The sequence below is a fragment of the Grampus griseus genome (genome assembly GCF_964374135.1).
Source record: "Grampus griseus genome assembly, chromosome: 12".
NCBI classification, from domain to species: domain Eukaryota; kingdom Metazoa; phylum Chordata; class Mammalia; order Artiodactyla; family Delphinidae; genus Grampus; species Grampus griseus.
Genome location: NC_139006.1, coordinates 9,731,766 through 9,745,911, shown reverse-complemented (window position 1 = coordinate 9,745,911; position 14,146 = coordinate 9,731,766). Strand labels below are relative to the sequence as shown.

The following is a 14,146-nucleotide window of genomic DNA, read 5'->3' as shown; positions in this document are numbered from 1 at the left end:
GGCTCCTTAGAGACCTTCTGGAACTGAGAACACATGACCAAACCTTCAGTGGTTCAGGGAAGCATGCTTTGGGCTTATTAAAAATCTTCCCATGTGTGCCTATATATCACCCTGTCCATCTGTTTCTTTTGGTCATTGTTTTCAATTTATAGGTTACAATTTTAAAGAGATGGAGCCGCACCCGTGGAAGGGACAGCTATCCAGTCAGACATTTGGGGCAGGTTACGTCAGCTCTCTGGGTCCCAGTCTCTTCTTGAGCCAATCAGAAGGACTGAGCAGATGATGGCTAGTTTTTCTGGAGTCCCGTACACATGACCTGAGAATCCTTCTACGGCCCCATACAGATGACATATTAAAACCTCTGGAATCCTATCCCCATGACCTAAGAACCCCTCTCTGTCTAGAATCCCATACAAGTGACCTGTAATCTCTCCAGAGTCCTGTACATGTGAGCAGGGAACCCCTCTGGAGTCCAGGACGCTGACCTGAGTATAAAGCTTCCTCTCTGCTACCTCCCCCACCCCAGCTGCCTGGGAAAAAACTATCACTGCCTTCACAGAGGAAGGCATGACAACTTCAAAGGCCATGAACACAAAATGGTGTATTACAGACTCCAGAGTGATCGCTTCTCTTGAAGAGCTATTCTGATGATCCCAAAGCCTCTTTTTCAACCCCAAACAAAACAAGATGCATTTTGTTTTCTCTGATGTTCCTAGGATTATCTATCCCAGTGGGCTTTACAGAATCACCACGATTGAGCAAAACTGTCAGCTCCCCGCTTTTCAAACCCTCTGACCCACCTTTTTCTTTTTAGCAGGTTGGTCCATTTTGGCTTGCAGAAAATCGATGAGTTTGGTTTGTTGAGAAATAGTGCCTTCCATTTTCACCTTTTCATGAGAATAGAGAACCTAAAATTTGTGAAAACGAAAAGCACCTCAGACACCGAAAGAAGTATACTTTTAAACTCGGTACTTTAAGAAAATAAAAAATAAAGCTGTTACAATATTAACATACGAAAAATTCAACCCAAGCCGCACTGGGCCAATCTTTATTTACTTAGTTCTGATCTTACTGCCCACCATCCCCCCCAAAAAAGATGGACTGAAGTACGGACAGATATGTGAAAAAGCAAAAAATAGCAAATGGCAAGTAGGAGAATCTAGAGGGTGGTCATGATAGAAATTTCCCAGCTTCTCTGAACGTTAGAAAATCCTCATAATAAAATACTGGGGAAAACACACAACATGAAGATACTGCCCATTTGACCAGACAGATGGCTTTTAGCCATCATGCTTTGCTCCTGCAGACACTTTAAGTTCCCTTTGCCAGTTCTCACCTGAATGTTCTCTAGCTGATATTCCAGATCACTCCTTTCTGTCTTCAGCAGATCAGCCCGATCTAGAGCTTCCTGTAGCCCTTGAGTCAGACGGAAAATATGACTCTTTTGCATGTCCATCTGCTGCTGTAACTTGGCTTGCTGGTGGGAAGAGAGGCAGGAGAGGCTTCATACCACACACAAAGCAACGTGCTCCTTCACTGTCCCTATTACAAACTAATTTCAGACATGGCACCAAAAGCTCGGCTCATTCCGGAATGACCAACTGTCTGCTATTCCAAAATGATGCATGTGCAGTTAAAAAGAACTTGCACAGAAATCTCTGATGGCCAGCCACTCACAAGGTGCCCACCACAACAAGAAGTCCAGACTGGTGGGTCTGCCTTCCCAATCAGAGTTGCAGTTAAGGATATTTTGGTACTTCATAGTACGGGCCATCTGAGTTGACATCTAAGGCAGTATGACTTAATGCCATGACAGCCACGTTCTGATTTGTCGTTATTTTTTTTTTTTTTAAGATCTCAATTGCTGTTAAGAGAACTCACTTTGTGATTCTCCGTGTGGAATATACAAAGGGGAGTCAGGGCTTCCCTGGTGGCACGGTGGATAAGAATCCGCCTTCCAATTCAGGGGACATGGGTTCGATCCCTGGTCTGGGAACATCCCACATGCCGCGGAGCAACAAAGGCCGTGCGCCACAACTACTGAGCCCACGTGCCTAGAGCCCGTGCACTGCAACAAGAGAAGCCACCACAATGAGAAGCCCGCGCACGGCAACACAGTAGTCCCCGCTCGCCACAACTAGAGAAAGCCCACGCACAGCAACGAAGACCCAACGCAGCCAAAAATAAAAACAAATAAATTGATTTAAAAAAAAAACAAAGGGTCATAGCACCTGTAACTCAAACAGCACCTCGTCAGGGTGTGGGACCAACAAGCACCCCAACAGCCACAGTCGCAGGAGATATTTCTACCATGTGGGGAGGAAGGAAGATCCCAGGTTCAGTACAAGTGTCGGTAAAACCCAAGGAAAACAAAATTCTATTTAGGACATTGGAAATCGTTTTGTGCTGGAAATCTCTCTCCAATTTTTTTTACAATGGAAGTCAACCAGAAAACAGAGCAGGCTATAAAGATACTGGGTTTATGACTCTCTTTCCTAAAATGCTTCTGTTTCTAAAAAGCAGGAAAGAGCAGCTATCCTGACAAGATGCTGCTTGATTTCACCCAACCCCTTGGGTCTAATCTAACCACACCACCAGTGGCCCAAATACTCCCTTCCCTGGTGGCCTAGAGCCTCTGCGGCCTTAAGGACAGAGGGCTGGTAAAGAGCTATAACCATCAGCACGGGAGTTTCCCAGCAGGCGAGGGCAAACCTCGGTGGCCCACGCCCCAGCCAGCCAAAGGCCACTGACGACCTCGGAATCTGCTGAAACCTCGCTACCTTATTTCTCTTCCCTCCACCGATGCTTGTCTTTCCATTTCTACTCCTCACCTGCCCTTCCTCTTGAGAGGCAGCTGATTCCCTGAGGCATCACGGTGCCATGGAAAAGAACCTGGGCTTTAGAACGTTCCAGACCCTGGTTCAAATCCTGACTTTAACTCTTATTAGTCCTGTGACCAGGGGCAGCTCACTGCCTCTCAGACCCTCAGTCTCTTCGTCTGTAAGTGGGGGTAATAACTCCCTTCACTGGCTGACACACCAAGCACAGTGCCCAGCATACAGCACATGCTCGATGAATCTTAGCGCTGCCTCCTTCGTCTGTCTTTCTTCCCTCCATCCCGTTCAGGTGCGCCCCCCTCACCTTTCCATCTTCCTTTCCTGCCCGAACCTACTCCGACAGCCTCTCGCCATCAGTCCTCCGTAAAGCAGGATACTAGCTTATGATCACCTGCCCTGTGTACGTGACCTGGAATTTCTGAATCAAACCACAGAACCCCCTAAAATACAGGGAAAGAAAGAGAGAAAACAGCTAAGATAACCTCCTCCAGGGAGCTATCTGTCCCCTGTAGCACAAATGATTACTTCTTGCAAATTATCCACTTTAGTTTCTCTCCACTATTTTAGGACAACACTAATTACTAGGCAGGAAGCAGAGAAACAAGTGCTAGGGACAAGAATCTGTTTGGTGACAGCCAGGCCCAAAATATTTCTCTAGAATCAACACATCAACTGTCCATTAGCTTTCCAGGAAATAGACTACTTATTTACTACAATAGAAAACAAGAGTGACATTTGTGCTCAATGAAATGTTTTACAAAACCATTAACCTGCTTCCCAGAGAGAGGTAAATGGAGGCTGTTTCCAGTCAGTGTCAGAGTGAAAAGAGGGCTCTAGCCACGTGCTTAGATCTGTCCCCCAATTTTATGAGGGTGACAGGAAACTGGGAGGAAGCACAAAGGAACTAGATGACAGAACCAGAGCATGAAACAACTCTGGTGGCTGGGAAGATGGATCAAAACCAACAAGAGAAGGTTTAATAGGATGGTATTTTTTAAACACATCAACTGAATAAAGAAAGATGTTTAAAAAAAAAGAAAAAAACTTGTAGAAGGGCTGGTGGTGATTTAACAGATCGATGGGTGTCAGCGGTGTGCCAAAGCCACACAAAGAGCTGGGGTCCCTGGCAGAGATACTCAGAGCCCAGAATGGAAGTGGAGATAGCCCACTATTCTGTGCTGTTCAAACCACAGGCGCTTCTAGCAACTCTCTTCGGAAAGATAAATCTATCAGAAAAGAACATCCCAAACACGGAAGGACTTCAAGTGTTCCATTTAGAAGAGAAGGCAATATGGAGTGGAGATATCGAATCAGCCGTCACAGAGATGATACAATAAAAAGTAGTAGCTCTCTCACAGAAGTGTCACAAGGACTATAGGAGTTAATTCATGGAAAGTACTCAGAAAGGCACCTGGCACATAGTACGTGCTAATTAAACATTAGTTATTTTGATTACTAGTCAAGTGATTTGATCATTAATCAGTATTAACCTCCTACTTTGGTTGGAAATATGAGACTACACCCTGTTTTCATATGTTTCGATGTAATAGAACCAATGGTTGGAAGTTACAGGCTTTAGTTTACAATAAGAAAGCACTTTCCAAGAGTTACAGGTGCCAGAAAAATGAGCTGGGATGTCTAAAGTCACTCTAAATTTTGATAGAGGCCAAGGTTCACCGAGGCCCACCTATGAGGAGGGTTGGGGAAGGGACTCTCTACCTTGGAGGGGGATTAACTCGACAGGATTAGCAAGTGGACTCTGAGCTCTGGCATCACGTCCAAGAGACTAATCATGCCTGTAAAGGGCAGTGTCAGAAAAGCTTCTGAGGCCATTTCTGGCCCGAGAGAAAAGATCTGGGAGAAAGATCCGTTAGTGCCCAGGACAGGAATAATAAAGGGAACAGCGGTGCAAGTGCTGGGAATTTGCACTAAATGACACACAAAAATTCTTTCCAACTCTGAGGCACTGATTCTGACCCCATTTACAAGAATCTGCACCTGATGGAGGGGAGAGCCAGGCTGAGCCCCCGGTCTCCTGCTTACAGAAGGCCCACCACAAGCCAGCATGCCAGCTGCGTTCCGGACAATAAAGATTGTTCTTAGTTCCCTAATGGTTTCGGCTGTCAGTGAGATCTGCCTCCCATTCAATGGCAGCCAGACAGACATCTGCTCAAAAAGCCCTCTGTGAGGTGCAGAATGGAGAACTGGAAACGTTCCCAGGTAGTTTTAGAAGTGAGAACAAGGGAACTGCATCAGGATTCCAGCCTGCTCTTCCTAGCCCTGCCACTGACTCACCATGCAACCTCGGACCAAAGCACTGAGCTGTTGGGGCCAGCGCTCCTTCCTTGAAAGGAAAAGAGGACAGGCGAGAACACTGATTATTTCTGTTCCTCCTGTTTCCAACAGGTGCCTCAAGTGGGGTTGTTGCCTATTCATTCCAGATAAAAGACCACCATTCTCTATCTGACCACTGGGGTGATTTGTCAATTTCTATTATAATGTTCTTAGTGGCACCTTTGGTGAATTTCCCACCCACGTGTGTGTATGTTTGTGTGTGTGTGTAATTGATTTTATTTAAAAATTTTTCGTTGTGGTAAAATATACATAAAATTTACCACTTTAATCATTTTTAATTGCACAGTTCTGTGGCAGTAAGTACATTCACATGGTTGTACATCACCATCATCCATCTCCAGAACTTTCCAAAACTCCTACCCATAGTTTTTAAAGCCTCATTCTAGAAAACATTTTACATTCACCTGCAAAATTTTCACCACGCTTTTCGAACTTAATAACATAGTCATAATATTTCTACCAGCAGAGCCCCTCAGGGGCTACAGGTAGCACACAATAAAACCTCAATTCACCAGAATAGATAATCTGGCTAATTCAACCGTCAGGCTCACTATGGCTTAAACAGAACACTCTTGGAGTCCAACTTCTCGTGAAATATCTTTATAAAGTGCATTTGTCCCGATAGGTCAATTCTAATGAACAAAGCCGAATTATCAGTGATTCAACCAAACCAGGGCTTTGGTTGGGAGTGGGAAGTTGTCATCAGTTTAAACAGAGATTTTCAGAATTCTGTTAAAAGGTACAGGAAATAACATAAGGAATGGATTGGTTTAGGAGACCAATTTGAGCTTTTCGTTTTGTGTCTCAAAAGCAGGGCATCATTTTTTTTAAACTGAATTAACTGGGTGTTCAAAAGCCTTCATGAGATTTGGCACTCAGTGTAATCTGATCAGGTCTCTGCCCCGTGCACAAAGCTAATTACATGGTTGTCCTATCAGCCTGCAAACTTCATGTACTTTGGACATAAACTCTAAAGAAGAATTTAACTCAATATCCATGTGCCTGCATATTTAATAAACTTCCACTTGGCACAGACTCGCTGTGTACTAGACACACCATTAAGCACCATTTGGGAGGACACAAGGACAAAGAGGACCCCGGCCTTCGTGACACATTCTTTTAATGTGTTAAACACCTTTATGAAAGTATCCGGGACTTCCCTGGTGGCGCAGTGGTTAAGAATCTGCCTGCCAAGGCAGGGGACACGGGTTCCAGCCCTGGTCTGGCAAGATCCCACATGCCGCGGAGCAACTAAGCCCATGCACCACAATTACTGAGCCTGTGCTCTAGAGCCCACGAGCCACAACTACTGAAGCCAGCACACCTAGAGCCCATGCTCCGCTACAAGAGAAGCCACCGCAACGAGAAGCCTGCACACCACAACGAAGAGTAGCCCCCGCTCGCCGCAACTAGATAAAGCCTGCGCGCAGCAACGAAGACCCAACGCAGCCATAAATGAATAAATAAATAAATAATAAAAAGATATAATGAAATAAAATTTTAAAAAAAAAGAAAGAAAGAAAAAAAAAGGAAGTATCCGGTGACCACCTTACTCTTCCTTGAAAATTTCCACTTTGAAATCTGAACACCTTAATTTGGATCTGCCCACCTGAAGACAACAGATATTCACTTGAGAGTCCACCCGGCTCTATTTGCCCGGCGTTTTACACTCACCTCTTCCAGAAGCCTTTGTTTGAGCTCTCGTTCCGTCTCCAGCTTCTGTTGTAAACTTCGGGCATTCATTTCAAGCATGGCGTGTTTCTTCTCCAGGTCATTGAGCTGGACATTTGGAAAAAATTGGCCGTGACACCACATTTAGTAATGTCAGACGCTAACAACTTCTGCAAATATCCACAAACCTTCTCAGGTAAAGAATAATCAAGTTCTAAAGGTTGGAACATAAATACTGGTTTTTTTAAAGTATATCACAAATGTCCCTGTCATAGGTAAGTCTTATGTGCGTTATTCTGTGGGGAGAGAATATTATTTCTAAGGGATGGGTCATATGTAGGAGGATGACTTCTCAAGAATTTGTTTATCTGACATGCTTCGGCTGAATTAAATCATCACATTCTGAATGCTTACTACTCGCATAGGATAATATCAGGAGCTTTGGATGAAAGGACAGACAAGCTCTCTCCAGGATCTTACATCAGGTCACAAAGGCAGAGGGTGGCACCATAACTAGACACGTATACAAACAGTGACTGCTTTGTCAGGTGATGATTTCGATAAGAGGTACGGAGAAGAGAAATTCATCCTGAGAGACTAGTCGTCAAGAGAAGATGGGGTCAGAATGTCTAGAGTCTTAAAGGATGGGTAAGACTTTGCTATAGAATACTTCAAGAACAGTCAGGTAAAAAAAAATATCCTTCAAGCTAAACACAAAAGGGTTCATTTATCTCTAAATAATACATTTACTTTCCTCATGGTCAAATAATATATTTACTTTCCTTATGGTTAAAAAAAATAGTAAGTCAATACCAGGAGGGTTCCTGAGTAACAAGCTCTAGCCTTAAATCTGATCATATTATTTCTATGAAATTCTGCTAAGAAAATAATCACGGATGTCCATAAAGGTTTATGTTCATCACAGTGTTATTTATGATGGCAAAAACAAAAAAAAATGGAAGAAACTCAAATTTTCAACACAAGTGGAATCATTAAAATAGGTGCCTCGGGCTTCCCTGGTGGCGCAGTGGTTGGGAGTCCGCCTGCCGATGCAGGGGACACGGGTTCGTGCCCCAGTCCAGGAAAATCCCACATGCCACGGAGCAGCTAGGCCCGTGAGCCATGGCCGCTGAGCCTGCGCGACCGGAGCCTGTGCTCCACAGCGGGAGAGGCCGCAACAGTGAGAGGCCCGCGTACTGCCAAAAAAAATAAAAATAAAAAATAGGTGCCTCTGTGTAATTGATGTTTCTAGAACTACATGTTCAAAAAAGATTCACTAATTCAGGAAAAGACCCTAGTTATGTGATGTTTAAAAAAATATGTAAAGCTGTTTATATTGTAAGAACCTAAATTTATAAATAAATATTTATATGTATATACAAATTCGGTGATGACAGCTTACCAGTCATTTTTTTCTTGACTTTTCTGTGGTTTCTATATCTTCCACAATGACCCCAAATAATCACTTTTATAATCATGAAATTACAAAGTTACACAAAATTCAGAGGTTAGATTTCTACTTTATATTATGTGTGTGTGTGCATGTGTGTGTGTGCAAAAGAGCGTGTATGTATGAGGCTATGCGTATACATGAAATTCCTCGGACCTTTTATTATCTATAATATTGAAGCACCTATTCGAAATCTCTTTTAAGATTAGATAAAAATCTCCAAACACTGGTATGTCACTTTGTAAATACAGAATACAGAGTGCTAGGTGGACAGAACACGTGTATTTCCAACGTGAAATACTGAGAACCTGCACCATCCTCAGATCCTACCGTGTCCCTGGACTTAGAACCCAGAGAGGCTGAGGCTTCCTGTCATTGCAGCAATGGGATGAGCATGAGTCCTCAACACTCCCCGCTCCCCAAGGATGTTCGACATTAGACCCATGAAGGCGTCTAGAAATCAAATGCCAGAAAGCAAGAGTGTTGTGCACCCAGATCAAAATCTCGACCTCAGGGGCCCTGACAGGCAGATGTGAGGAAGTCACTGACCGACTCTGACACCCTAATACCTGCCCCCCTCACCCACGCTGCTGGCAACAGAGGGCGGCCCACGGGGAAGCATAATCGCGCGACTCTGTTTATGAAACATGCTGATCGTTGATCGCATGTGACTGTGTGTCAAGCATACCTGCTAAAAGGAGGTGCACACGTGTATCTAAAGGGCAGGAGGGACAGGGGCTGACCTTGTCGGAGAGACTCTCGGCCTTCAGCTTCTGTTCCTTGAGAGCCTGCTGCAGGGCCAGAATCTCAGCCTTGTGCTCCTTCACTGCTAGCTCGACCACCTGGCGCGACTCGGTGATCCGCTGATCGGCCCTCGCCCTGCGGGGAAACATGGGCACGTTCAGAGGCCCCACCATCGCCGCCCTGCAGGAAGGGAGCTGGTCCAGCTCGGGCCCTGCTAAGCAACCAAACAGACTGTGGGCTGGCGAGATGCCCAACCCGACCCCTTGTTCTGAATTATGTCTTGTTTTCTGACCACGTTCAGAGTGAAGATGTGACCCACTTTAGGTCCTGGGTAAAAATACTCTTCACAGGTAAAGTTCCTGTGAATATATATGCACTTGGAAAGGCTGAAGGCGATAAGGCATCTTTCCAAATGCAACTGGGTTGGAGAAGACGTCACAAGACTGTCACACCCTCCTACGGGAGCAGGAAGGGAATGAGGGCCTGCTGAAGGAACACAGGGTGCAGAGGGCCACGCGAAGCCCCATGTGAGCAAACACTTCCTCTCCTTAAAGTACATGCAAGAGGTGAAGTGTTCTGGGTGCTCCTCAAGAAACTGAAACTTGAACCTGACGGATGTATCAATATCTGTAAATAAGGTGAAAGAATAGAAAAACTGGAAGCAAACTAGAAAAATCACTGCCCCTCCCCCCTTTAGGTCTTATGCTTTGCCGCTTCCACACCTGGGCTTGTACAGGCTCCTCCACTGGCAGCTCTCCTTCCCCACCCGACAAATCCAAATCTTACTCAGACTTCAAGGATAAACTCAAAGACCACGTCCACCATAGTACCTTTCCCAGTTTCCCTCTCAGAAGCAACCTCTCCTTGTTGTCCCCTAAGCATAAAGGTATTTCTCGCCTGGCACAGCCCACTCTCTATTTTAGGCGTAGTTTACCTCCTCCAGTAGACTCTTAGCCTCTTGAAGACAAGAATTAAGAATTATATTTTACTCATCTCAGGTCCCACATAATACCAAAATAGAGGGAGGAAAGAAACGGGGGTGGGTAGCCAAGACCTTTCACAATTGCCCCTGAAAGTATACATGAAATGTCTTCCCAAGCACAGCCCATGATTACACCTTCCACGTGTGATTGTGAATTTCTTGATGCTATGGTCAGATTCCGTCCCCAAAACTGTCTCTGAAGGATTCTAGAAACAGCTGGCATAAGAGCTGGACTTGCAGGTGGGAGGGAGGGTGTCTGTGTGAGGGCAGCCAGAATGTATGGTGAGGACGGGGGAGCCCAAGAGTTTGGAGGGAAACAGCAACAGAAGGTTGCTGGTCTTAAACCAGTAGTCCCCTTACATCAGCAAGTACCCTGAATGGGAAGATGTCTAAAAGGGGAAGATTTTTACCAGTTTCTCTTGAAACTTATAGGTCCTCTTTGCTTCCAGTCTTTTCTAGTTTGATTTAGCACAGATTATACATCCAAGACAGTGATGAGTCTACTTTATGATCAAGCAAATGTGGGAAATACTAAAATGAATCTGATAGAGTCCTAATAAATGATAAATATTTCCAGGTATAGTTTATCTTGTTTACAGAGTTCAGAGCGGACTTCCCTGGTGACGCAGTGGTTGGGAATCTGCCTGCCAATGCAGGGGACACGGGTTGAAGCCCTGGTCCGGGAAGATCCCACATGTCACGGAGCAACTAAGCCCGTGCGCCACAACTACTGAGCCTGCGCTCTAGAGCCCAAGAGCCACGACTACTGAAGCCCGCGCGCCCTAGAGCCTGTGCGCCACAACTACTGAGCCCATGCACTGCAACTACTGAAGCTCACACGCCGCAACTACTGAAGCCCACGCGCCTAGAGCCCGTGCTCCGCAACAAGAGAAGCCACCGCAATGAGAAGCCCGTGCACCACAACTAAGAGTAGCCCCCACTCGCCGCAACTAGAGAAAGCCCGCGTGCAGCAATGAAGACGCAACACAGCCAAAAAAAAGGAGTTGAGAGTACCGCAGGAAGGCAAGTTTCAGAGGAAGGTGATATTAGCGAGGTTATGGGGGGAGGGATAGGATTCAGCTGGGCAGACATGAAGCCACGGGGCGAATACCAGCCCGTAGGTGTCTCTGCACAAACTAAGAAAGGCACGTGTTCTTTAAGACTGTTTACTCCCATCTGTTGGTAAACTGTCATAATATACTGATTTTGTTAGTGCAAAAACTGCTGCTGTGAGCTGTTAAACTGTCATAATAAATCTTCATATCTATGACGTCTTCAGTGCAAACAGCATCCCCAGCAGCATGCAGTACACAACCCTCACACCTGTGACCCCGGCAGGAAGGGAATTCTATGCTGGGAGGACTGTGGGAACACAGAGAAAAGATACTACCTGAAATTATTTCCTACCAAGAAATGGAAAAAAAAAACTTCTTATAGAGCAGTTGTTCTCAAACTGGGGGTGATTTTGCCCCCCAGGGGACACTGGGCAATGTGTGGAGATGTGTGGGGTTGTCACAACAGGAGGAAGGAGCCACTACTCGGGTTTAGTGGGGCAAGCCCAGGGATGCAGCTCGGCATCCTACAGCGCACAGAAGAGTGCCCGCAACAAAGGATCATCCGGCCCGAACTGTCAATAACGCCAAGGTTGGTGTAGAAGGCAGACTTGCGTCACAAATGACCAGGATCGAAACAGTGATGGTCTTGCTACATGGTCACAATGATTAGAAACCCGAGAAAAGAGTTTCTACAAAGAAAGCACTGAGATATTCTCCCTGCTGACTCCCAGGGCCCTGCATGGGGTAAGTGGTCACCATCTACTGCCAAATGGCACTGTCTGTATTTACAATGAGGATGACAGACCCATTCTGGTTTGCACAAGAGTCTCCCAGTTTTAACACTGAAAGTCTTATGTCCCAGGACACTGCTCAGTGCTGGCCAAGCTGGGACAATTGGTTACCCTGCTGGTAGCTCTGAGCTGGATCCTGCTGCTGTCACCTGCCATTGGCTTTCTACCAACAGGAAGTCCCACCTGCTCTGCTTCTCAGTGTCCAGCATCCTCTGTAATTCTCGAACCCGACACTCAAACTGGGACTTCTCGTCACCAAGGACGCTCCTCCAGGCCTCCCACTGCCGCTCTTTTTCCAGCAGCTCGTCGTTCAGGGCTTCCAGGTCCATGACCTGCTCCTCCAGCATTGTGCAGGTAGTCTTCAGAGCCTCCATCGTCTGCAAATCGGTATCACTGAGTTGTGCTTTGTGTCAAATGAGGATTTCCCAGATGTTACTTTTGTCAGATCAGTTTCAGAAAAGCAGGAGTTTCTAACTATGGTCTGAAAGACACTATCTTTTTCTCCTACAGAATGAGGGGACCAGACAAGAATGGATGAAGGGCCATTTCTGCCGTCATCTTATAGAAAGAACCAGGAGGAAGACCAGGGAAAAGAGACCACACTTAACAATAAAGTGGCTCGGGAATTCCCTGGCGGTCCAGTGGTTAGGACTCTGAGCTCTCACTGCTAAGGGCCAGGGTTCAATCCCTGGTAGGGGAAATAAGATCTCATAGGCCATGTGACACAGCCAAAAAACAATTTTTTTTAAATAAATACGTAAAAATAAAGTGGCTCACAGAAGCATTCTATTCTATTTTTAATGGTTTTAAATCAAAATCAAAAACAACCACACAAAGGACTTCCCTGGCAGTCCAGTGGTTAAGACTCTGCACTTCCACTGCAGGGGGCACGGGTTCCATAGGGATGGTGGGGAACTAAGATCTTGCATGTTGTGCGGAGCGGCCAAAAAACAACAAAAAAAAAACCAAACCAACTAGACACTTCTAAAAGCCATTTTTAAAACCCACAAGCCTTCAAAACACAGACATGGGCTTCCCTGGTGGCACAGTGGTTGAGAATCCACCTGCCGATGCAGGGGGCACGGGTTCGTGCCCTGGTCCGTGAGGATCCCACATGCCGTGGAGCGGCTGGGCCTGTGAGCCGTGGCCGCTGAGCCTGCGCGTCTGGAGCCTGTGCCCCGCAACGGGAGAGGCCACAGCAGTGAGAGGCCCGCGTACAGCAAAAAAAAAAAAACAAACACAGACATGATTATAAAAAAGAGCCTTTTTACTGGACAGGCTCAGTCTGAGAACCCTTGGGAGAGATGCAACTGGCACCTCCTCTAAAATCTAAAGGGGTTCCAAGTTTCCTGGGGAAGTCTCTGACATTGTTTACAATCCTTACTTGCTTCTGGCTGGTGAGCTGCATCTCCCTCTCCGTGATCTCGCGGCGGAGATGGTCTACTTCACTTCGCAGCTGTACGATCTCATCACTGGCGCCAGAGGCCTCATCAAGTTGTTTGGACAAGTAGAAATTTTGGTTGTTGAGCTCAGCATTGTCCTCCGTCAGCTGGTTTAGCTGCTCCTCCAGGTCTGTGATTACCTAAGAGGAAAGGAATCCGGTTACGCAGACAAGCAAGTTGATCTGAAATGAGAAATTGCTTCTAGAGCCATCAGCACTTGAACCTACATGATAATGACGATCAGTGTGCAGCTCACGTTTGCCCATCCAACCCCTGTGAGCCAAACTCAATCTCCCACACCCGCCCCCTTAGCGCCCAAACACACATATGCTGTGGGAGAACAAGAAATGTCTCGGATTCTTCTCTGACTCAGGATTCATCGGGAAAATATGGTAAAAACAAATCAATCAAAAGTGCCTGCCATATGGAAGGGGCAACTTTAAATGAGATCAAGTTCATGGACGATAATAGAATGTGGAAAATGCAAACTGAGGAAAGAGGAATAGTAGAGAGACTGGTATCACAATCTGCTAATTAAGCTAAAACGCCCAGGATACCATCGACAGGACATTATCCTGGGAAACAGTCTTAGAAAGCAAAAGAAAGTTCTTATCACGGAAGACTGAGTGAAGGACACTAAGAGTTATTTTAATAATATTTTAGGTAATAAATTTAAGTTCATGCAACAAAAGGAAAAAAAAAATTTAAGGGACTCTCAGAATAATCCTGAAAAATAATACTGTATGACAGCATCACTTTAAATGGTTCTTATTATGCAGATGGCTATCAGAAAGTGGGAAGGCATGTATATGAAATTGT

General features: G+C 45.6%; 1 protein-coding gene across 1 annotated transcript in view; it reads right to left on the bottom strand.

Annotated features, from left to right (window-relative positions):
• Positions 1-14,146, bottom strand: part of CIT (citron rho-interacting serine/threonine kinase) — a gene marked incomplete at both ends in the record, with an annotated part of 168,460 nt that overhangs the window by 21,245 nt on the left and 133,069 nt on the right. Inside the window, 6 exon segments of the mRNA XM_082667324.1 lie at positions 801-908; positions 1,337-1,477; positions 6,867-6,971; positions 9,057-9,192; positions 12,069-12,262; positions 13,270-13,467. Coding sequence (XP_082523450.1) covers positions 801-908; positions 1,337-1,477; positions 6,867-6,971; positions 9,057-9,192; positions 12,069-12,262; positions 13,270-13,467 — 882 coding nt within the window.